The 21843-nt window shown below is 39.1% G+C and overlaps 1 protein-coding gene and 1 long non-coding RNA gene across 3 annotated transcripts; one reads left to right on the forward strand and one right to left on the reverse strand.

The window, feature by feature from the left end:
- Window positions 1-1426: 1426 nt before the first annotated feature.
- Window positions 1427-21592, forward strand: KLF5 (Kruppel like factor 5). 2 transcript variants are annotated; one of them, XM_039240093.1, is made up of 4 exons: window positions 1427-1569; window positions 8390-9263; window positions 10272-10331; window positions 21320-21592. In XM_039240093.1, exons 2-4 carry the CDS (start codon window positions 8402-8404, stop codon window positions 21496-21498), a joined length of 1101 nt encoding a protein of 366 aa, XP_039096024.1. In that variant the 5' UTR covers window positions 1427-1569; window positions 8390-8401; the 3' UTR covers window positions 21499-21592. The 2 variants fall into 2 exon arrangements, with proteins under 2 accessions (XP_039096024.1, XP_039096023.1); XM_039240092.1 differs by lacking the exon at window positions 1427-1569 and adding an exon at window positions 5475-6009.
- Window positions 6583-21274, reverse strand: LOC120236979. The gene is made up of 3 exons (XR_005529822.1): window positions 21216-21274; window positions 10457-10571; window positions 6583-6783 (listed from the first exon to the last, which is right to left on the reverse strand). It is a non-coding gene; the product is annotated as an uncharacterized LOC120236979 (long non-coding RNA).
- Window positions 21593-21843: the final 251 nt, after the last annotated feature.

The raw sequence follows: 21843 nt of genomic DNA on the forward strand, positions 1-21843 counted from the left end.
TCTCAAAAATAAACATTAAAAAATTATTTTTAAAGATGCGTATAAACTATCTAGCTTTAAGAGTTTATGCATTTTGTCAAAACACTGTAAATAAACGAGTCCGTGGAATAGAGGAAAACAAAGCAAGAAAATAAAATGAGGTACACAAAATAGCTTGAGGTAAAAATCTTGTAGAAATCTTGCTCATCACTTAGGAAATCAAGCATATTTATATTTATATCTCAAACATTCCTCAGGTTGTCCCTTTCCAACTTCAACCTTTGTAATGTCTCTTCAGCTTGTTTATTCTACAGTGAGTCTTGAAAATCCAATAGCTTGGTTTATAAAGTTTACATATTTTCACAGCACAGTGTGGTGGCAAGTTGTGGCTTTACTTGTTGCTTCCAAATCGAAAATCATTTCTTTTAAGATTTTTAAGAATTTTTAAGTAATCTCTACACCCAAAGTAGGGCTTGAACTTAGATGGAAAGATGGATTTTCCTCAGATGGAAAGTCATTTGATCACTATGTACAGTCCGAATGAACACTTAATTGTGTAAAGGTGATATTTATTTATAAACGGAACACCTGGATATTGCAGAAAATTGAGAAAATATTAAAAAACAATGAAAAACTACCATTTCGCCATCCAAAGGTAGCCACCAAAACACATACATTTTGTATTTCTTTTCGTTTTTACGAGTGTGTGTTTATAAAACCTCTTTATATTTTTACTTGATATATCCTGGGTATTTTTCCATGCGACTCAATATTTTTTAATAATGTGATTTCTGATGGCAGAGCGACAGCCATTGCATGGGCATATTATTGAACTATTCTGTTGTTGGTCACATGGGATATTTACAATTTTATTTGTTTATATATATAATATGTAATATAAAATTTCCTCGAGAGGGAATTATGTATCATTTTAAAGATTATTTCCATTTTTAAAAATACTCTTATTTCTTTATTTAAGTAATCTCTGTGTCCAATATGGGGCTTGAACTCAAGACCCCCAGATCAAGGGTCACACACTCTACCGACTGACCCAGCCAGGAGCCCCAAGGTTGTTTCCATTTTTAGCTATCTTCATACTCATTGTCCAATTGTCCTCCTCGAAAGTTACATGAGTTTACATGACCGTCACCAATGGATAGAAGTTAAGGCATGAGGAGCCAGCATGGGTCTTAGCACTACACATTTCATTTACAAATTAACCTCCAAAAGGGTATTCCCTCCTGACCCCACCGTGCAGTTCATTTGAGCATTCACTGTGCACGGCCCCACCCTAGGGCCATTACTGGTTTCGTCATCACCTGAATAGCAATTGGCTCAAAACATCACTCATTGTGATGCTGGTGATGTGGCCTCCTTAGTGTTCTAAAAGATTGTTTGGTATAACCGCCTCAGCTCAGGGTTTTTCTCTAACCTTTCCTATCACATTTGAAGTCAGAATTCAAATACTGTACAGTTTAAGTTACAGAATGCCTGGCCTGTAACTTGGCTCAAGGCATTAATATTTATGTCATTTTTGTCTGCTTATTATACTAACAAGGTGGAAAAAGCTATCCCAGTCCTTCCCACAAGGTAAAATTCTGGGGTTTTTTTTTTTTTTTTTGGTCTATTACTAGAGTTTTAAAAATAGGTTAGATAAATAACAGTACATTTAGGATTAAGTACACACTGAGAGTTTTATGAGATCGTTCATGAAGAGTATATTTAAGCCCAAACTTAATATAAAATTTCATTTCTTGAGAAACGTGGTGGGAGATAGTACAAAACTAGAGTATTAACTTTTTTTCTTAAACAGCATGTTAATTTATACAAACATAAGATATATTAATTCTATTTAAATTACATAGTTTTTCAACAAAAGGGATGAAAAAGGCATCTTTTCTTGTGTCTGTTAACCTTTGAGTCAAAATGGTTTGAATTTTGACTCATCTCAGTGGAAGCTATTTGCTGTGTCCTTTTCTCAATGACTTTTTATTTAATTTGAAGCATGGCTTAAAACAGTTGCCATTAATGAAAAAAATTAAAAGATTAAAAACATGAAATGTTTCACAGACAATAATTCTGTTTTTTATGTGTCTATTGATGCAAATTCTACCACTAGGTAGGCTATCAATATCACAAAAGTCATTTTAAATTGAATAATTTACCCTAGAGAAGATTGTACTTCCTTATAAAAAAGTATTTTTTACTCATTCTCGTGCTTTTCCTGTAGTCCAATATCATTTGGTAATTTGATTCTGAATTTATGGAAATGGAATATTCCATGAATGTTTTCCAAACTGAATAAAATGTCTAAAACTGTCTTCATTTCAAGCTCTCCCTGACATTTTGGCCAAACAACTGAATACAGATACTTCTTTTGCCGTGTCTTCCTATGAATGTTGCCCGAGTGATAGCTTCGTATTTCTCTCATCTCATCATTCAGAAGCTATTTATCCATGTTTTTCCACTGCCTCCTTTAAGTCTCCGCCCTGTCCCCCCCATCACTGAATGCCTGTTCAGCCCCCACACATTCAGGCGTATTTATTCCCGTAAAGATAGTGACACTTATGGTTTATTCTAAGACTAAATCTGTGTTGCCCAGTGACTAAGGACTTAAGCATGCACACTGCTTCTACGTTTACCCTCCTACCTAACTTGACTACTCAACTTTATTTGTTGCCCTCAGAATTTTCTGTTTTGGCACAGTTCAGTTAACATACCACGGCCAGGCCACTAATTGATTTCTGAAACCTGACATTTGTTTTTTGTTTTCTCCTATCTTCCCTAATGGTACAGCACTACTAAGCAGGAAGGAATGCAAAGAACTAGAAAGTTCAAAGTAATTGAGGATCTGTCCATTCACCCTGTCTGGCGTCATGCCAATGTAGAACCTGGAACATTTGAAAAATATTCATCAAGGTTTAACCCTTTTTGCTAAGGTCGATGACTTAGGTTTGTAGCGGTAGTGTTTGTGTTAACAGCAAGGCAGCTTGGTTGAACATGTTCTTTATAGGTTCAGAATCGCATGGCAAATGTCTGAGAAAGGGATTACTTTCCAATTTCTGGGCTATTGTACAGGGCTAAGCTAGTTATTTTCTGTGAGACTGCAGAGCCGGGCATTTCAGAGAAACCATTACTTAAAAGTGGCAGCCCTATTTTATGAATCCTTATGTCAGAAATGAAATTTAAATAAATGCTGCTATATTTGAACAAGAAAAGATTGTATTCCACTTTTCTGCCATAAGTGTGTTGAGAGCATATAGCTAGGTTTGTGTCTTTATTCATTATGAAAAGTGGAAGTGTGAAAAAAAATTAACAGGATTATACAAATATTTTGTTAAAAGCCTATCAAATAGCTGGGTTTTGTTTTGCTCTTGAGAAAGCGTTTGTAAATGAAAGCATGCTAAAAAAATGGTGGGAAATATCGAAACATTTCCAGTAAAAATAACTGGATTTTGTTTCGGTGAAAACTTAGGTTGAGATAACAGGCCACTGATGCTCTGATAAAAAAGACAAAAGAAAATGTTTAGATAGGCTTAGAGGCAAATTAAAATATAAATTGCTACCAAAAAGTATTGAACCTACATCAAAAAGAGTATAAAAGAGTTCTATTAAGACGTTATCATATTCTGTTTTGATCATGTTACCAGCATTATAACACCCTTCAATTTTCAATTTTTAAAAAAATGATATTAAATTCCATACCAATTCTGTACTCTTGTCTAAGTTATTTGATTACATATTTGTTCAATATTAGAGAAAATCGGGACAGCTTTTAAAAGGTAAAGGTGTATACTATAGGACTATCTGCTTAGAAAAAGCTTGCAAAAACACTTATTAAATACTACTTTGGTAACATGAAAGTAGTCGTCAACCATTCTCTGGAAGAAGTGGTCACAGCTATAAAAATGAATCATTTATTAGCAAGAAGGAAATGAAAAGGAGGAAAAAATATTTTACAGCATAATTTTGTTTTCTAATAATAAATTCCTCTAATATTTCATGTGTACATATATTTTTTTAATCTACACATAGAAATGAGATACATATTTTAATAGGTCCACTCTTTGAAGTGAATATTTTTCCAAGAACTCGTTTTTGGTTGTTGTTTTTTTTTTAAGCTGTTATCTTGTGAAGTGTGAGTAGGTGATTGTGTATGTAAAATTGTCTCATGGTATAGTGTGCTGTCAACATATATACATATGTAGTAAAATACCAGGCATTTTTATTGCAGTTTATTGTTTCAGCTTCTCCATAAAGCCAGATAAAATCATACACAAGAACATTAAGGATTAGGGGAGTGTTTTCCTTAGGTGATTGTTGGCAAAACTTCACCTTCCCATCATAATATAGTTAATGGGTGGTAATATGTTTGACTATTACTTTCCTACAAAATTGGATTCCCAGTTTTCAGAGTTGCTGCGCGTCTGATGTTTGTGGCTTCTTTGGTCATCTTTTCGTAGGAAAAGGTGTCACAGTGTTAGGTAAATGTGCTACGTTTCTGTTTTGTAAATATTAAACTCCATTTTTCTTTAAACATGAAGTGCTAGCAAAAACAAGTCAAAGATGTAATCACTATTTAAATACATTTGAACTAGCCAGTCCTTAGTGCTTAAATTAGATTCCATGCTTCGGCTAGAATATTTACAAAACTGTAAGTATTAAAAACTTCAGAATCCCTGTGGCCTATCCCCCTCCCCTCCATACACAGATGCAAGGTAAAATGTGTGTGCAAACTTCTTCTAACCGTTTAAGTACTGTAGGGAAAAACAAGTTTGTATGCAAGAGCTTAAAGAAAAATACTTGCCATTAAACCTTTTATTTAGGACATTCCGGATTTGCTTTGCTAAATGGACATATTCACTGCTAAAGACACACAGAGACAAGAGCTGTTTTTAATGTTTATCAAACCGCCCCTAGTTCTCCGCCCAAGAAAAATACATTTTGTATATTTAAAAATACACACTCCTGAAATAAGTCTCTAATAACCTTGGCGCCCCAACCTAGCTGCCTTCTGGGTTTCAGCTTTTGAGTTTCAGGTCCTTGCACAACACCTAAGACGTGCAAAACTCTTTTTCTCCCTAATCCTGGCAGAGAACAGTCCGAGATCTCCCTCCACGTCTCCACCCTAATTCCCTCTCTTCCTAGATTCTACCCGCTTCTCTCCTTTCCTCCGCCCCCGGCTCAGTCAGCCCAATCTGTCAGAGAAGTTGTGTACAAACTGCGCGGCCGCCCTGCGCGCGAAAGCTCGTGGCCCGAGAGGGCGGGTCAGCCTGGCAAAGGCGGGGCCCTGGGCGAGCTTCCCTTTTCTCATAGGCTGGCCACTCCGGCCCGGCCGGCCTCGGGGCCTCGGGATTCGCCGCAACGCTGCCAGTCAGGTTGGAGGGCCCCGCCCACCCGGAGTTGGGTAAAATAGAGGCGGGCGTCAAGTGTCAGTAGTCGCGGGGCAGGTACGCGCGCTCGCTGCTCGCTCGCGGAGACCGGCGGTGGCGGGAGTGGGCTCGGGCGAGTGAGAGAGCGCGGTGGGGCGGGGCGGGAGAAAGTGGCCGCCTGGAGGACGTTGGCGTTGACGCGTGGCGGAGCGGAAGAGTTTTGCTTTTCGTGCGCGCCTTCGAAAACCGCGCCTGCTGTTGGCTGAGGGGGTCAGCCCGGAGCCTCCCCTTCTCCGCCCGCGGCCCCGCGCCGAGCTCGCCGGCCCGAGTCAGCGTGGGCGAGTTAGGAAGCGCGCCCGACCCGCGTCCCGCGCCCGGAGTCGCTCCCTGAGTGCCAATGGCCACGCGGGTGCTGACCATGAGCGCCCGCCTGGGACCCGTACCCCAGCCGCCGGCCCCGCAGGACGAGCCCGTGTTTGCGCAGCTCAAGCCAGTGCTGGGCGCCGCGAACCCGGCCCGCGACGCGGCGCTCTTCCCCGGCGAGGAGCTGAAGCACCCGCACCACCACCCGCAGGCGCAGCCCGCGCCCCCGCAGCCGCCGCAGCCGGCGCCGCCGCCCGCCGCGGGCCCGCGGCTGCCCCCCGAGGAGCTGGTCCAGGTAGGAAGAGCCGCTCCCCTCCCTCCGCCCCCTCCCGGAGCTCGGGCGTGTCCCGCCGCTGCGACGCGCGGGCGACAGGGGCCGCTCCAGGCTGGGGCGTGCGTCGGGGCGCTCCGGGAGCCGGGAGCCGGGAGCTGGGTGGGCAGCCCCTCCCCGCCCTGCCCTCCTGGCCTGAGCACCCTCAATCCGCTGGGACAAAGTGGGGGGACTGGAAAGGGGGGGGTCCAGATGAATCTGCCCAGGCGGGTCCGTCCGGGGAAAGGTTAGAGGGAAGTGGGTGCTCACACATGCACCTCAGTGTTTCTTAGTTTGGGGGACGAGACCTCACACCTGACGTCCAGCTTTACTTAAATCCCGCCTTTCACCTTAAAGTCCCCCTCCCGCCTCAGTACCCTGCCCTTGGAGGTTCCCCCGCGTCGTCTCGGGTTTAGTGTTAACGCAAATCGGGGTGCCGGAGAGAGGCGCCTCGGGGTGCTAGTTTCGTGTCTCTTGGCTCAGCCTGCTTTAGACGCGTTCTCGCGGCCGCCTTTGGGAACGGAGAGTTAGAAAAGCTCAGGTTGTATTGGAGCGCTTTATTTTTCCTTAAAAAGAAAGACCAAAAAAGACCGGGGGTGGTGTTTTCTTCATGTGCGCGTAAATTTCCTCCCGGAGCCGCGTTGAAAGCTGGCAGTTGGCTTTTACACTTGCCCGGCAGCCGAATTAGAGCAACCGCCTGTTTCTTTCGCCCACGCAGGGAGTCATATAGCCCAGAAAAAACTTCCCGGGACTTTTAGCCTGTCCCAAGGAAAAAAAAAAAAAAAATTGGAAACATACCCACATGCAAACAGCTGGAAGAGCTAAAATCAGAAACCACTAACCACCACGGGAGCGAAGTGCACGAAAGGGTTTAGTTCGGTTTATTTCGAGACGCCTCATTTAATAGCCCCTCGGTATATTGCGTATTTGCTGCCCAGCTCCTGCTCCGGGTGGTCGGCGAGCGTCGTCGTGCTGTGAAAGGGGGGGTGGCATTTGTCAGGGATGTGACTCACACGACTAGAGCGTTCATTTTTATTTTTGAATCGTGTGTATCTGGGAAACCCAGTCTGCGTCCGCACTGAATGATACCAAGCCCGATATGAAACGCTCTTGAAATCAAGTAGTAGGAAAAAAAATTTTATATATATATATATACATACATGTATATATTTATGTATGTATTATTTGCCAGTTTGGTTAATAGTTCAATATGATGAGCCATTTAATTGGGGTGGGGTTTTTTTCCTCTTAAAATTTACTTTTCAGTGTTAAAAAATTAAAATAAAAATGAAGTTTGTTAAACTAGAATAGAAGATAGCTGTAAAAAGGCAGGGGGAAACAATCTGGATTTTGTCCTTAAAAAAGTCATCACTTGGAAGTGGTTTGGTAATTTCAGGCTTGTCTCTTTCCTGCCTAAGAGACAGGGAGAGGATGAGGGATGATTGAGCTTTTTACAGAGTAGGGGGGAATGTAGCATTGGCCCATTGAGGAGGACGTGATAAATGTTTTGCTGATGACTGTGCTAGTGATACAGAGCCTCTCCCAACCCACGGGCGCCTTAGCACCACTCTACCAAGGGAGTGATTTTCCCCTAGGTAATTAAAGATCTGTTTTAGATAGGGATATGAATAGGAACATTTCATTATCATATTAACCAATTACAGAATCTGCTGATTAAAATCAACGTTTAGATCAAATGTTGAAAGTGAAGTTGTTTTGTTCTTTCTCGGTGGATACTGTGTTTTGCTCAAGACTTTGTATTTAAGTTTCCAGTGACCTATAAATGAGAAAAGGCACTGAAATAGCCAAGGAATATGTTTTATATTAGATATTTTAACAATATCTATCCAAACAAAACAAAACAGAACTTTGCAATATTATTTTTAAGGTTGGTTTGCTTAGGTTTTGTTTAAACATACCTACATTAATATAAATATGGCACGAACAGCACTGTGAGGTGGTTTGGCAATATTACAGGACCATACTTAGGTTGCAGACTCAACTATTGGGGCAGGAAACCCTACTTGTATGTGAGTTATAAAAAAGTATACTTTATTACTGATTAGAAAGGAACATGTTTTCTCTTTGCTTTTTTTTTTCTCCTTGATTTGCCTCTTTCACTTTTTGTCCCGGGCCGCTTGTGGGAGCGATTTTTATCAAATACATGTTAAAGAGAATTTCAAGAGGCTTTCGGTAAACCAGTTCTTACACAATTGACAAATAAATCTGATATGTTTATAAGCAACACCCAGGAGTTTGCCCGAGTACTTCTCACAGGGATTGTTGGGAGAATTTTTAGTAAGGCTGTTGTTACTCAGATGATGAGTCGGGTGGATTATGCATGTTTGTCTCTTTTCTTTTTTAGACACGATGTGAAATGGAGAAGTATCTGACACCTCAGCTTCCTCCAGTTTCTATAATTCCAGAGCATAAAAAGTATAGACGAGACAGTGCCTCAGTCGTAGACCAGTTCTTCACTGACAGTGAAGGGTTACCTTACAGTATCAACATGAACGTCTTCCTCCCCGACATCACTCACCTGAGAACTGGCCTCTACAAATCCCAGAGACCGTGCGTAACACACATCAAGACAGAACCTGTTACCATTTTCAGCCACCAGAGTGAGACGACCGCCCCTCCTCCGGCCCCGACCCAGGCCCTCCCTGAGTTCACCAGTATATTCAGCTCCCACCAGACCGCAGCTCCAGAGGTGAACAACATTTTCATCAAACAAGAACTTCCTACACCAGATCTTCATCTTTCTGTCCCTCCCCAGCAGGGCCACTTGTACCAGCTACTGAACACACCGGATCTAGATATGCCCAGTTCTACAAACCAGACAGCAGTAATGGACACTCTTAATGTTTCTATGTCAGCCGCCATGGCCGGCCTTAACACACACACCTCTGCTGTTCCGCAGACTGCGATGAAACAGTTCCAGGGCATGCCCCCTTGCACATACACAATGCCAAGTCAGTTTCTTCCACAGCAGGCCACTTACTTTCCCCCGTCACCACCAAGCTCAGAGCCTGGAAGTCCAGATAGACAAGCAGAGATGCTCCAGAATTTGACCCCACCTCCATCCTATGCTGCTACAATTGCTTCTAAACTGGCAATTCACAATCCAAATTTACCCACCACCCTGCCAGTTAACTCGCAAAGCATCCAGCCTGTCAGATACAACAGAAGGAGTAACCCTGATTTGGAGAAACGACGCATCCACTACTGCGATTACCCTGGTATGTGATTATTTTTTGCCTGGTTGAAGCATCAGTAGGTGTGCATGTGTGTACCTTTAACCTCAGGTTTTAAATTTACATACGAAAGTAGTCCTTGACATTGAAAAAATCACCTACTTTGTTCTTTTCATATCTCAGTCTCCATACGATACCCTGGGATGTAACTGTCTATTGCTCATTTTATGTATTAAAATGGCTAGAATATTCTAGGGGGAAAAAAGTTAGTTGGACTTCTTTATTTTTAATATTAAGTAAAAATTTGAATTTTGAATTATGCTAGAGTTCCTTTAACACCTGAGTTGGAGTTTTATTTCTATATTAAGGGCCCTGAAAAGAGATTAAGTTCGGAAAATAAAGTGTGGAAATGAAGTGGGGATTGAATGAGCTGCTCTTATGATGGCCGATTACAGGACTATTTTACAGAACAGATTTAAGGATAGTTCTGTTAACATTGGAGTGTATGCTCATTCTTGAAAGAGATGTGGCCCAAAATATAAACTGATGGTCGTAATGACTTTATCTACAAGTTGCTGGCATAAGCTAGTTTATGATTAATACAGGGTATAATTTATTGACCATGGTACATGACACAGCATGATATACTAAATGAAAAAACAAGAAATGTAGTAGTATAGAAAATTGCAGTCATCTTGGATAATGGTTTAACATCATCAGCTCTAGAGCCCTTAAAAGTTTTTACGTTGCTGAAGTATATGTTACTAGTAAAAAGCGCCTACTGTAATAGAAACACAGATTTCCCATTTGTAGCTCAGTTGATGATCTGCTCTTTCTGTTACAGTGGTACATAAAGTAAATCACTTTATTACCTTTAATAAGGTAACAGGGGAGCACTCTTTAAAACTTCTATTAAAACTGACGCTTCAAATATCTCCTCTAGCATGAGAGATTTCTTCTTTAAAGCCAGATTTTAAACACTGAATCATCAAATGTAAAGATTTCAAAAGGATCTCCAAAATGACAAGCTGTTCTTCCTCTCCTTTATTTCAGGCTGCACAAAAGTTTATACAAAGTCTTCTCATTTAAAAGCTCACCTGAGGACTCATACTGGTATGTAATTTTCTTGTTAATTCTGTGAGTTGTGTAAATAGTGTAAGTGGTATTCATCCTTTTAAAAGCCAACACGTGTTTGATCTCTTCTTTCTTCTGTCAACTTTTATTTTTTAATGGCCTACCTTTTCAGCACTGGCTTGGCTCAGAATTCAGTTCCACGAAGAAAAGTCTGGTTCCAGGAAGGCTGATGTTCCCTTACCAAGGCCTTGCCCTGTCACCTCACGTAGAATTAATTACCTAAAAATGTAAACAATAATGTTTACTAATGGATTTTAAAACTTTAATGGCATTGCTATTCCTGTCTTGAAGGAGAAAAAATGTAACTCATTTTCTTTCCTCCATAACAAATCAGTTGGGTTCCACAAGCTATATCAAATGCTAAAAACTTTTCCATTTAGCATGTAAAGCATAACTGCTTAATACATTGTCTTTAATTTCACCTTTAACCTGAAATCTCTGTGAGCAGGTTTTCTGTGGTGGATGAAAAAAAGGTAGGGCTGAAATTGCAGAGTATTAAAATCAGGCAAAGAGGGGGTCATGGTTTAAAAGTTATTCTAAACTCTGTGCCACCCCATATTTGAGGTATTTGAGACTATTCTAGCTTCTAGTTCATCCTTGTTTAGAATGTGCTTTTAAGCTTAGTCACTTTAATTTTATAAATGTTTGGTCAGATCTATACAATCACTTTTAAGTGCTTTTAATTTTAAAACTGTATTTTAGAACCCATTTTAGGACCAAAGTACATGGCATGCTTAGAAAGCTTCCAAATACTCCAAATATTTTCAAATACATAGGTGATTAACTATTTGTGGTTTTCTGAAAAGGCCAGCCCTAAAGGAAAGAACTTATACAAAATGATTGTTATTTTTTCCTGTGTCTCCGTAAATTCAGCCTTACCTAAAGTTCAAAGAATAAGTTTGCTAATAAAAGCCATGACCTAGCAAAATGTTTTATTCCATCATTGCTATGGAAACCAAAGTATTCAACAGTTCCTTTGAATGGGTTGTTGGATTAGTGTGAGGACTTGAATCTCCCCAGGCTAGATGTTACTATGGAAATTGAGTTTTGATAAATGAAGTAGTTATCTCTAACTGCTGCATTAAAAAGTAAAAGCCTTTGAACAAAGGTCAGTGCTGAGATACCGCACTGGAAGAATATGGCTGCAGACATTTTGTATGCATGCAAGGAAGTATTACTTGATATCTCAGTGATAAACAGTACTTATTAAAATCTAAATAGTGTTGGCAACAATGGTAGATTCCAGGACTTTCTGAGAAATTGCTTTTAAAGAAAAGACATCTCATGGTATTTATCAATGAAGTGAATGGGTTGTTTTGGCCTGAGGTATTTAGATATAGGCAAGGTGATTGTATAAAAGGAAAGACCCTACGTAAGCAGCTCAGAGTAGAAATTATATTTATAGTTCAACAAACAACCATCAAGCTTATAATAAACTCATTCTAAGGTTTTCAAAATGCAAATGATGGCCAAGCAAACATTCCATATAGAAATACTAAAATAGGCATTTATAGAATAAATATTATATTAGGGAAGGAAACATTGAAAATGGGTTTTTACCTGAATTTTGATTCATGGGAAATGGAAATAAATTTTAAACATTTGAACTACTGTTTTTTTCTTCTTGAAAGTCCTTGAAATGGGAGATAGGAAGGAGGGAACATGTTTTTCATGAGGTTAAAGTCTCCTAATAAAAGGAGTGCAATTGCATATCATGCTGTAATCAACTGCTTATTGCCGGGATGTAGTCAGAGCGTATCTGAACGGCCTTACAACCCTTGTCAGGGTTTAGTGCTTGGAATGCTTATAGCTGGGATTCTGGAACTTGACCTGCTGGCAAAGAAATTTAATAGCAGGCTGTCTTAACAATGCCTGTACTAATAAAATCAAACTAAAAAGAGGATCCGGGCCTAGTTAGGGTCCCAAGCATCAACTTTTTCACCTGATCATAAATGCATGGCCATCGACATCTAATGAATGAGACCATGTAATCCAGTTTAATAAAGTTTTGTTTGATAGTCTCTCAAATGCCTTGGGGAGGGTTTGTAGCCAACCTGTTCATCTGGCTAAACCCGTTCTTGGGTAATCATAGAGCATTGAGGTTGTTTTCTCCTCATTTCTAGTTTCTAGACAATGTCTTTTAAAATTACCTGTGCTCTCTCATTGCATCCTCTCTGCCTTGCCTGTTGTTTTTTAATGAATGTATCTGAAGCCAGAAAATTCTTGTTTTTTTCCCCTTTTCCTTTTAAGGCCCAGGTATTTCTAAATAACTTCTTACATATAATACCTTTCTGGGTTTTTTTGTTGTTGTTACACGCCCCTTACTACACCCCCCACCTCCTGACCCCGCCCTGGACAATTTGTTAGATTTTTCAAATAATCTATATGGGATAGATCTTGTATTTGATACAAAAATTACTTTTTAAACGATTGCCATTTTGCAGGCAGAATGTGAAAAGCACCCTAGCATTTCTTTGGAATATAATTGTAATTGCTTTAAAATGTCAAGTTACCTTATGTTGTAAAAATGATTTAAGCAATTAAAACAAACTACATCTGAGTTCTATTTACTTACTTATTCTGGATTTTTAGACCCTAAATGCTTCTTAACTTGACTTGCAAATTGAACATGAAGAAATGGTCTTTCAAAAACAAGAACTTTAAAAAAAAATTAGGATGAAAGTGGAAGATACCAGCAGAGACCATAGCATTCAAGTTTTTCTGAGTTCACACACTTTGAGTTCTGTATATATAAAGAACATACAAGTAATACAGGGGTCCATCTTGGCATGGTTACATAGTACCTGAAATGTACTTTGCCTGCAACCTAGGAAATAGTTCTACTTCACTTAAAAACATGTTATATACACATGTGATAACATACTTGCAGGTCTAGAGAGGTCCCCCTCATGGGGTTTGTGTTATTTGTAATGTATGTATATACATACCGCGCCTCTGGTTAGAAATAATTATAGCTGCTTTTAGGCAACAGTGTCAAGTACTATATTGGACTTTTAAAAGCATTTAAGTGAGCATCGTACTGAAATTTGTTATGCCTTTTGAGGTACACAAGGGGCTATGCCCACTGCCATCATTTAAAAGTTGCTCCTCAGCATCTTATAAGGAAAAGATTCACATATCACTTTGCCCTTACAAATCAACATGATTGTTTAACTGATTCACGAATCAGAATAATCTGTAACCAGCAGGATAGTTGTTTCTGCTCATATAGTTTGCTATCTTTAATTTCATAATGGAGACTTAAAGTAATTCTGAGCACAGGCTTGGAGCCAAAAAAGGCAAAATGTAATAGGAAAAAAAAAAACTAAGGCTATATATACAAAGAAAAATTTGCAAGAAATTGAAAATTTTTCATGTCACCGCTACTGGTTTCTTGGTGTGCCTATGAATATTGCTTTTACATCGAGTTTGGAAATTTCTTTGAAAATGGTGTTTATGGTTTAGCAAAAAGTGCTATTCTCCAAAGAAGAAGTTCTGAGAAATTGTGAACTCAATACAGATGTTTGAAATCCTGGTGATTTTAGTCACATGTGTGGATATGTACTTGACCCTAAAGAATATGCTGAAGTGGTTGGGAAATTAAGGTATGGTAACATTTTTTAGATCATTTATCAGTCTCGGCTATCTGGAACAGGACAGAAAATGAGCAGTTGTACAGAGAAAGTCTTTGAGCAGCACACAGGCTTGGCTCAGGTATCCCTTAGACTGAAACTGTACGCACAGGCCATGACGTGGGCACTAACTCGCAGAACGGCTTGCCAGGCGTTGACAAGAAAAGGACAATTGGAAACACCCCCACAGAGGAAAATGGAAACCTACAATAACATAGGAACACAAAATGGTCTCAGTGAAGCATTATACTGCTAGTGGGCTCAGTTTGGATGCCATTTTTTTTTTTAATTAAGAGAATTCCATAGTTAAGTTTTGGAAAGATCTTTAGCCCAAGCCTCATATTAAGGGGGTAAATTCCCAGGTTGTGTCCTACCTGCTTATGCAGAACACATTATTTCCTAATGACATTTATATTAAGATGTTACTATATATACTGTAAAATGTATAATCTCTGCCCGAGATGATTTTAGTTTCAGTTTAGGTTCTAAAATCCTGATGTATAATTATCTATCTAGGTCTTTATTCTACACTTGTTACCCATTTAACATGTTAGGTATAGATTTGCATCTAAAAATATTGACAATGTTGACAATAAAGAGATTTTCATTCGTGGTACTTTGCCACTAAAAAAAACATTGAAAATGTTCCAAGCATGAGTTACTCCTTTTTTTGTGGAATTGTGGAAGGGAGTAAAAGGCTTTAAATACATACATATATAAACAATTTCACTTCCTTAGAAAATTATTTAGAGCTAAAATCAGCTTCAAGACTCTCTCCCTCTCCCTGTAGATAGCTAGCTAGATCTGATAGAGGGCCTTAATCCACATCATCCAGTTTGGATCTAGATATCAGTACATTGGTATATAACCTGGTAACCTGTGTTTGGTAGAGGTGGAAAAGTGCAGGATGAGATTATTTAGTGTCGAATGGATTTTTTTAGTCTATTTGAAAAATATGCAGGAAAAAGTATCACATTTAGCTTGTTGTGTCAGATGTTACTAGTTAAAATTCCTAAATTATTTTTATTTGCAGCTTTGAGATTTGTTTTCTATATTGATGATTTCAAGCTTATGTAAGAAAAGTAGTGGCTTAAGAGGCTTGCTAGTTTAGACCCCTGAAAAGGTATTTGAGTGTGAAAGCTTAGAAACAATTTCTTTTTAATGACTCACTCACTGGGAAGATTAAACTCTGCTTTTAGGACTTGTACTTTCATCTAAAAAACATTTACATAGGAAATTGATTAAGCATTGTTTTGAGATGATAAAGCTTATCGGAGGTTAAGAAGTATAATTTGATTAAGCAAACGCTTTGACTGATCTTGTGTAGAATCCAAAGAGAATCTTTTCTTCCCTTTTGTTCTTATAAACTAGTGGGAGAAGATAATTCATAAGCAGATTAAATAGAATTGCTGAAGCTGTGATAGAAATAATCAGCTGTGAAGGTAGAGAGAATAAATTTTTAAAGTAATAATTTAATCATCCAAGATTTTTACACTGGTAGATATTTTTAGTTCTATAGAATGTAGTAGCTGTTTACTTGATGACCTACATTTTTTTCTGGTGGAAGAAACAAAGTATTGTCCTACTTTAGTAAAAGTATCACTGTACCAGCATTCCTATTCTGTCAACTTGTATTATTTATATTCAAGGATCTTTAACTCTTGATTAGGGGGGGTTACTGTTTTAGAAGTATATCTTACATAACTTTCATTAAAAAATGTCTAGGCAGAAGAAACTTTCTTTTTGACTCCTGTATAAATATAAAGCTTTAAGAGTTGGGAGAATTCTTAAAGTAACCACAGAGCAAATTAGAAAAGAATAGTACTCACTTGGTGCTAGAAAAATGAAAATACGGAAGCTTTCTATTTTGGTTGAAAAAGAAAAGGAAGGTAAAATCTTTCACAGAGTTTTAAAAAATTCACTTGGGGTTCTTATTACAAGAAAGTGAATCTTGAGTGTTGTCTTTGTGTCAAACTCACCTGGTATTTCATGAACACTATTAATGAGTGAGGATTTTTCCGTGGTTTCTGTCAGGAACCCTTAGGAGAAGTGGCAGAAACTTCCGGAGCCTAGCGATTGACTCAGTGAGGAGACAGATTGCAGATATGTCCCCACCCGTCCCCCTTTGGGTTTGGCAGGTCACTGTTCTGTGGCCCCCAGCAGTCCCTTTGCTGTGTTTTGATGAGCAAAGTAGGAGCTTCAGAACTCTTTAGGTTTTCATCAAACCTAGTCCGATTCTGTAAGAGAAAACTTGTTTACATAGTTCATCCTTGTACACTTACAAGAAGGATAGTAAATGGACTCCGTGCTCAGCGGATTCCGAACACGTCCTACCTACAAGCGTGGTTCTCACCTGAGCATACATTTAGTGAGATTATTCTCAGTGGCCCCAGGCAGAACAGGACCAGGGAAAGCCCTGCTGCAAGGCGGGGAAAGTGACGGCCTGGGAGACTCACACCAGATCCTCTCCTGTCTCTTAGGCCTTCCCTCCTTTTTATGAACGGAAATATCAGAGTTGGGCCAAATAGTATTGTTTTGAAGATGCCTTAGGAGAAGTGTGGCGTTGCAGCTGCAATAGAAGGTGGTCTCTGCCCTAGAGGAACTTCCAAAGCTAGTTTAGGAGGCGAACCACAGCTGTTTGAACTCTTAACACTGATACATGTACAAGTGCAAACCAGTCATTCAGAACAAATGTTAAGTGGTGATGGGGATACAGAGAAGTGGAGTGATCTCTCCTAGACTGCTCAGAGGTTTTCTGGAAGGGTTAAGATGAATCAGATTTTAAAGAAAGGGATAAATGTATGAACTGACCACAAATTGACTGGCAGGGAGAAAAAAGGGAATATCTTAATTTTAGCCTATCCTTTTAATTAATCAGTTTCTAAAAGTGTACATTATTGACAGGGTTACTATATCTAGTAAACATCAGATGCATTTTGCAAATACAAATAATACTAATCTTTGAAGTGAACTGTTTACCCTTCTGTTCCAAGTGTAGGAGATGTGCTACAATGAGCTTCATAAAAGGATTTTTAAATGGAAAATTACTGGCATAGATATATAAAAATATGAATTAATGAGCCCAAATCATCCTACCTTTTTTAGATATTTAATATTTCCCCATGAATTTAATATTGTGATTGTTCCCTCTTTTAACTTTTATTAGAATATAGATAGACTGTTTCAGACTAAATTCCTTAAGTGTCTAAAAATATCAAATTGCATAAAAACATTTTCCTTCTGAAACTGGAGCTGATTTGAGCTTTAAGGACTTAAATTCTAAGAATTAAGATTAGGTACGAACTATTGAAATGATTTATTCCACTTTGCATTGTTCAGTTTCTCAGAATGGGAAATGGATTTTAAGTTCTCTGAGGTCAGAGACTAAGTTGGTTCTATTTCTGGTTTTTGTTTTTTTTTTAAACAGGAGAAATCAAAAGATTTAAGTCCTAATCGTTGTGTTTTTCAAGTCATTTAGTACAGGTTACACTCTTCCTTTACTAAACATTGATTTTAATCCTGACGGGTTTTCGTCTCTATCCGATATAGTTGATTGAAAATTTTTAGTTATCAGGAGGGAGACCAGATGTGCAAATTTGCTGTAATAAACTTTTTAAAAAGTTACCTAAAGTAGCCGTTCTGAGAAATATTTCCATCTGTGAAATTTTTCTTTTGTTAGAAGAAAAGAGTCTGTGTGGAACATTCTAGGGAAAGGCCTTGGTATGAATCTATTGAATATGTTCAGCAGAGCAGAGAAACCTCCCATTCTGTTGTGGTAGGTTCAAAAGTCCTATTTTATCTGTTTATCAGAGGGAAAAAATAAGATGATTTTTTAATCCATCGCTGAAGATATCAAATATACTGTAAACATGTTCTGCTAACCCCTTGAAGTTCATTTAGCCTGGGGTACAGGGAAACCATCATTAGGTGATGTTTGGGGATTGTCGGAACAGTTTGAGGGCCCCACTGGTCCTGAACGGTGGGCCTCCACTGAGGGCTGGCTCAGGCAGAGTGTGCCCCATGCCTCCCCGTCTGCAGCTTAAGGCCTGTTCTGAGTCCATTAAGCTAGTTCTTAACTGACCTTCTCAAGTGGCCCTAGAATCTTTAAATTTGAGCAATATGTATTCCGTAAATTGTTCATATAGAGTGTATTGTTGTTTGCTAATAGAGGATTTAAGTAGGGCAGTGAGGACAAGTGGTAGGCCCAGATTCTTTATCTGGAGCACGTTGTGGGACTTCTCACCTCATGGAGTTATTGTGAGGATTGAGTGAAATAATGCCTGGAGTTTGCACTCAGGGGATGTTTTTGCCTGCTCCCTACTTTTACTGGCACTGCTTTCGCTTAACATTTTTATGAAAGATCTTAATTGGGTTCATCAGTACAGATAGAAGTATGCATGTTTAACTTGAACAATTTTTAAGAAGTTTAGGGATTCCTAGCAAAGCACTCCTAGGTAGTTTTAAAATAGAATGAGAAGATACTGTTTTTGAGATAAAGTTTAAGCTTGTTTTCCATTCTGCTCAAACCTGTCACTTTTTTCTTTTTGCCTTTGGAAAGTTTCACATTAGCAGCATGACAACTTAAAAATACAGTTGATGTTGAAAGAGCTTAACTAAATATTTTAAATTGGTGGTATTGGAAAGAGATTCTGTAAAAATCCAATTAAACTTTTGAAAGCTCTATCCTGTTGAAATAACTTAAAGGAAGTCAGTTTGGTTTCCCAGAAGTACTGTGCATAGTGTTTCTGGCTGAGGAAGAAAGGCCTGAATCTACTATTTGGCTAGAAATTGGGTACCAGCTTCCTCTATGATGTTTGACTTGAGCAGTGTTGACATTTGAACAAATCCCATAGAAACTGCCCCAAGTGGGGAATAGTTGTCCTTGCTTTTATAGTAAAGACTTGGCCCCATAACTAATGTCCCAGACACTGGCAGTATTCTTGGCTGAATAATCTATAGATGTGCATACATCGAGAGAGCAAAGCCCCAAATGTTTTGGGAACTTTAATGGCTACCGTTTTTCAACCAATCAGTAAAGTAAACTTTAAAAAATATTGGTGCAGTTTATTGCTTCATAGCCAATAAAAATAGTGAACAAAAAGAGTCTAGTGTCCCTTGTTTCTTAAATAAACTCTGAAAATTCACTTCTCTTGCTATTTAATTATTAAATGCAAAAGACTAGAATGATTTCTTTTAAAATTAGGGCACTTTAGGAATTTTTTTCCTTGCCTCAGACATCAGAAATAACTTTCTCTTTCCATTAAATGACAGTGAAGTATTTAACCAACATGTTTGTTTTTGTGATTTATTTTTCACGAGGAACAAAAACAAACGCTTGTGCAAAAAGTTATTTTTTTCTGTTTGATTTACATCTACAAGAGTGGTAGCTAGATTTACTCCTAGTATTAAAACATTTTTGTTTTATACAGGATATGTGAATATAAATTGAGAGAAAAGTGGTTTATGATGTTGCCTAAAAGGTTTGTGTCAGATTAAGCTCTTAGAGTTAATAATGAGAAAAAACTTTAAGGAATTGAGACTTGTATGTTTTAAATGGATATAAACAAAAATGGGAATTCAACTAAGTAAAGTATTTGTGTCTTGGTTCAGAGGAGAGGAGAGAGGAATGGATGTTTGGGGATGTATACCATGGGACTTGAGAGAAAAATCTGTGAAATAGGTACAAATTTCAAAGGACTATTTTGGCCCTTTCGTCTTCATCCTTAGGATTTGAATCAGAGTAGTTATCAGGACAGCAAAAATATATTAACCACAAGCTGTAGAAATCTCAGTTGATGTGGACAATGTCTTTTAAAATTTGGACTCACTTGAGTAATCTTACAACTTCCTGAATGTGATACTGCTAAATCGAGACAGAAAGGTTCTTGGGCTTCATTGTGGTGCTGAGTGTTCACAGTGACGGAGGTTCTTCCCTTTCACCAGAAAAACATGTTTTAAGGAATTGAGTTTTGGCTGTTCAGAGTTTTAGAAGGTATCCATATAAAACTGAGCAGTAAGCCAATAGTAGTACTTTCATAAGCAAATTTATCTCACAAACTCTGATCTGAAACTAGCACATTCCTAGAAAATTCCACAAAATAAAGCATAAATACAGGAACTTACTAGTTAATGCTTAACGAAACATTCTTAGGTTTGGGGATTTATTTATTCAGGAGAATACATGATCTCAGTTGAATAAAGTTGATTAATTCTTAAACTGGGAGTTAAGACTGCATTATCAATATTAAGTGGATTTGAAAGATTAACAACAAGCAAACTTCAGACAACATTAAGAATATTAACAAATTGCCATGGGATTGTGGCCTATGTATCATCAGTTCACTAAAATAAAGAGTGCTGTGAAAGAATAGGTAGATTGAACGATTAGAGACTTTTAAAATATGTATCATGCATGTAAGCTCCATGAGGCCAGGCATTTTTGTTTTGTTGGCCATTATATCCCAAACACTCAGGACAGTGCCTGGCATGTAACAGATACATGCATGTTGCAGCAAACGTTAGAATTACCACAGTGGTTTCATGATCCTTCATCAAAGGGAAGTTAGAAGGATCAGACTTTCTGATCTCTTTGAAGAATTTATTAAATAATCAAATGGCATAAAGCTTCAACACCATTCAATTTCAGCGTTATTTTTCTAGCTTTGTTTTGCTTTAATCTGACAAAAACAGGAAGGCGTGAATGTTTGTGTGCTAGAGTGAATTTCCAAGAGTGAGTGCCCATTAACAGCCCGTTTTGGAGGCCCCGTTTTCAAAAGGAGCTAACTAGTTTATGTGAAGTTCCTTCAGGGCTAATTTAGAAACATTCAGGACCTGGTTTGAAGTAGAAGATCACGGTTGTTAGTACAGTACATTCAGGTCGTTGTTGGTGATTTGAGGAGCTTTGGAATTGATTCCTCCCTCGGCCCATCTTACAGCCATTAGTCCTGTACAAATTTAATTTGGGTTTGTTGGTGTAGAAATTGTATTCCCACAGCAATGACGCAGCCTCCCGAGCTCATCTTGTCATTTCGTGGATTTACATATGCGGGCACAGTACAGACAAAGGAGCGCCCACCCGTCTTGCACATGCAGTCGCCGTTTCCCCATTCCTCCGAGGTGCTGCAGATACTTCCTTCTTTGTGCAGTTAGATTGTGTACTACCTGTGGAACAGTGACCCTTCCCTCGCTTCTTTGAGGAAATCTAAGCCATAATGGCATTCATGAACTTTACCTCTGGTGGACCATGATTTTTAAGAGCAGTTCCTTCTCGGGCAGTGTCTGCGATGTTTGTCTTGCAAGCGGGCCACCTCACCACCTCTTGGTCCCCTGTCACAGGTGAGAAGCCGTACAAGTGCACCTGGGAGGGCTGCGACTGGAGGTTCGCGCGCTCGGACGAGCTGACCCGCCACTACCGGAAGCACACCGGGGCCAAGCCGTTCCAGTGCGGGGTGTGCAACCGCAGCTTCTCGCGCTCCGACCACCTGGCGCTGCACATGAAGAGGCACCAGAACTGAGCCCCGCCGGGCCTGTGCCCGCCACGCCGACGCGCTGCAGGTCGTTTGGCAGAGTTTCAAACTACAAACTTAACTATATCTATAAAAAGAAAAAACAAAAAACTGGAAATGTATATTTTGTATATTTGACGAAACAGGGAATACATTGTATGAATACCAAAGTGTTTGGTCCTTTTAAGAATCTGGAATGCTTGCTGTAATGTATATGGCTTTACTCAAGCAGCTCTCATCTCATGACAGGCAGCCACATCTCAGCGGGGGTAGGGGGGTGGGGGTGCAGGGTGTGTTTGCAGTGTTTCTACCTAAGCACCATCATTTAATGTGACAGTGTTTAGTAAACAAGTC

Source organism: Hyaena hyaena, unplaced genomic scaffold (genome assembly GCF_003009895.1).
Source record: "Hyaena hyaena isolate Hyena2069 unplaced genomic scaffold, ASM300989v1 scaffold_166, whole genome shotgun sequence".
NCBI lineage: Eukaryota > Metazoa > Chordata > Mammalia > Carnivora > Hyaenidae > Hyaena > Hyaena hyaena.

Bases quoted from the DNA above. Each gene is read 5' to 3' on its own strand.
- KLF5 (XM_039240092.1), top strand. From the start codon at position 5,749: ATGGCCACGCGGGTGCTGACCATGAGCGCCCGCCTGGGACCCGTACCC. The intron at 6,010-8,389 runs GTAGGAAGAGCC...TTTCTTTTTTAG, and splicing joins CCCCCGAGGAGCTGGTCCAG to ACACGATGTGAAATGGAGAA. The intron at 10,332-21,319 runs GTATGTAATTTT...CCCCTGTCACAG, and splicing joins TCACCTGAGGACTCATACTG to GTGAGAAGCCGTACAAGTGC.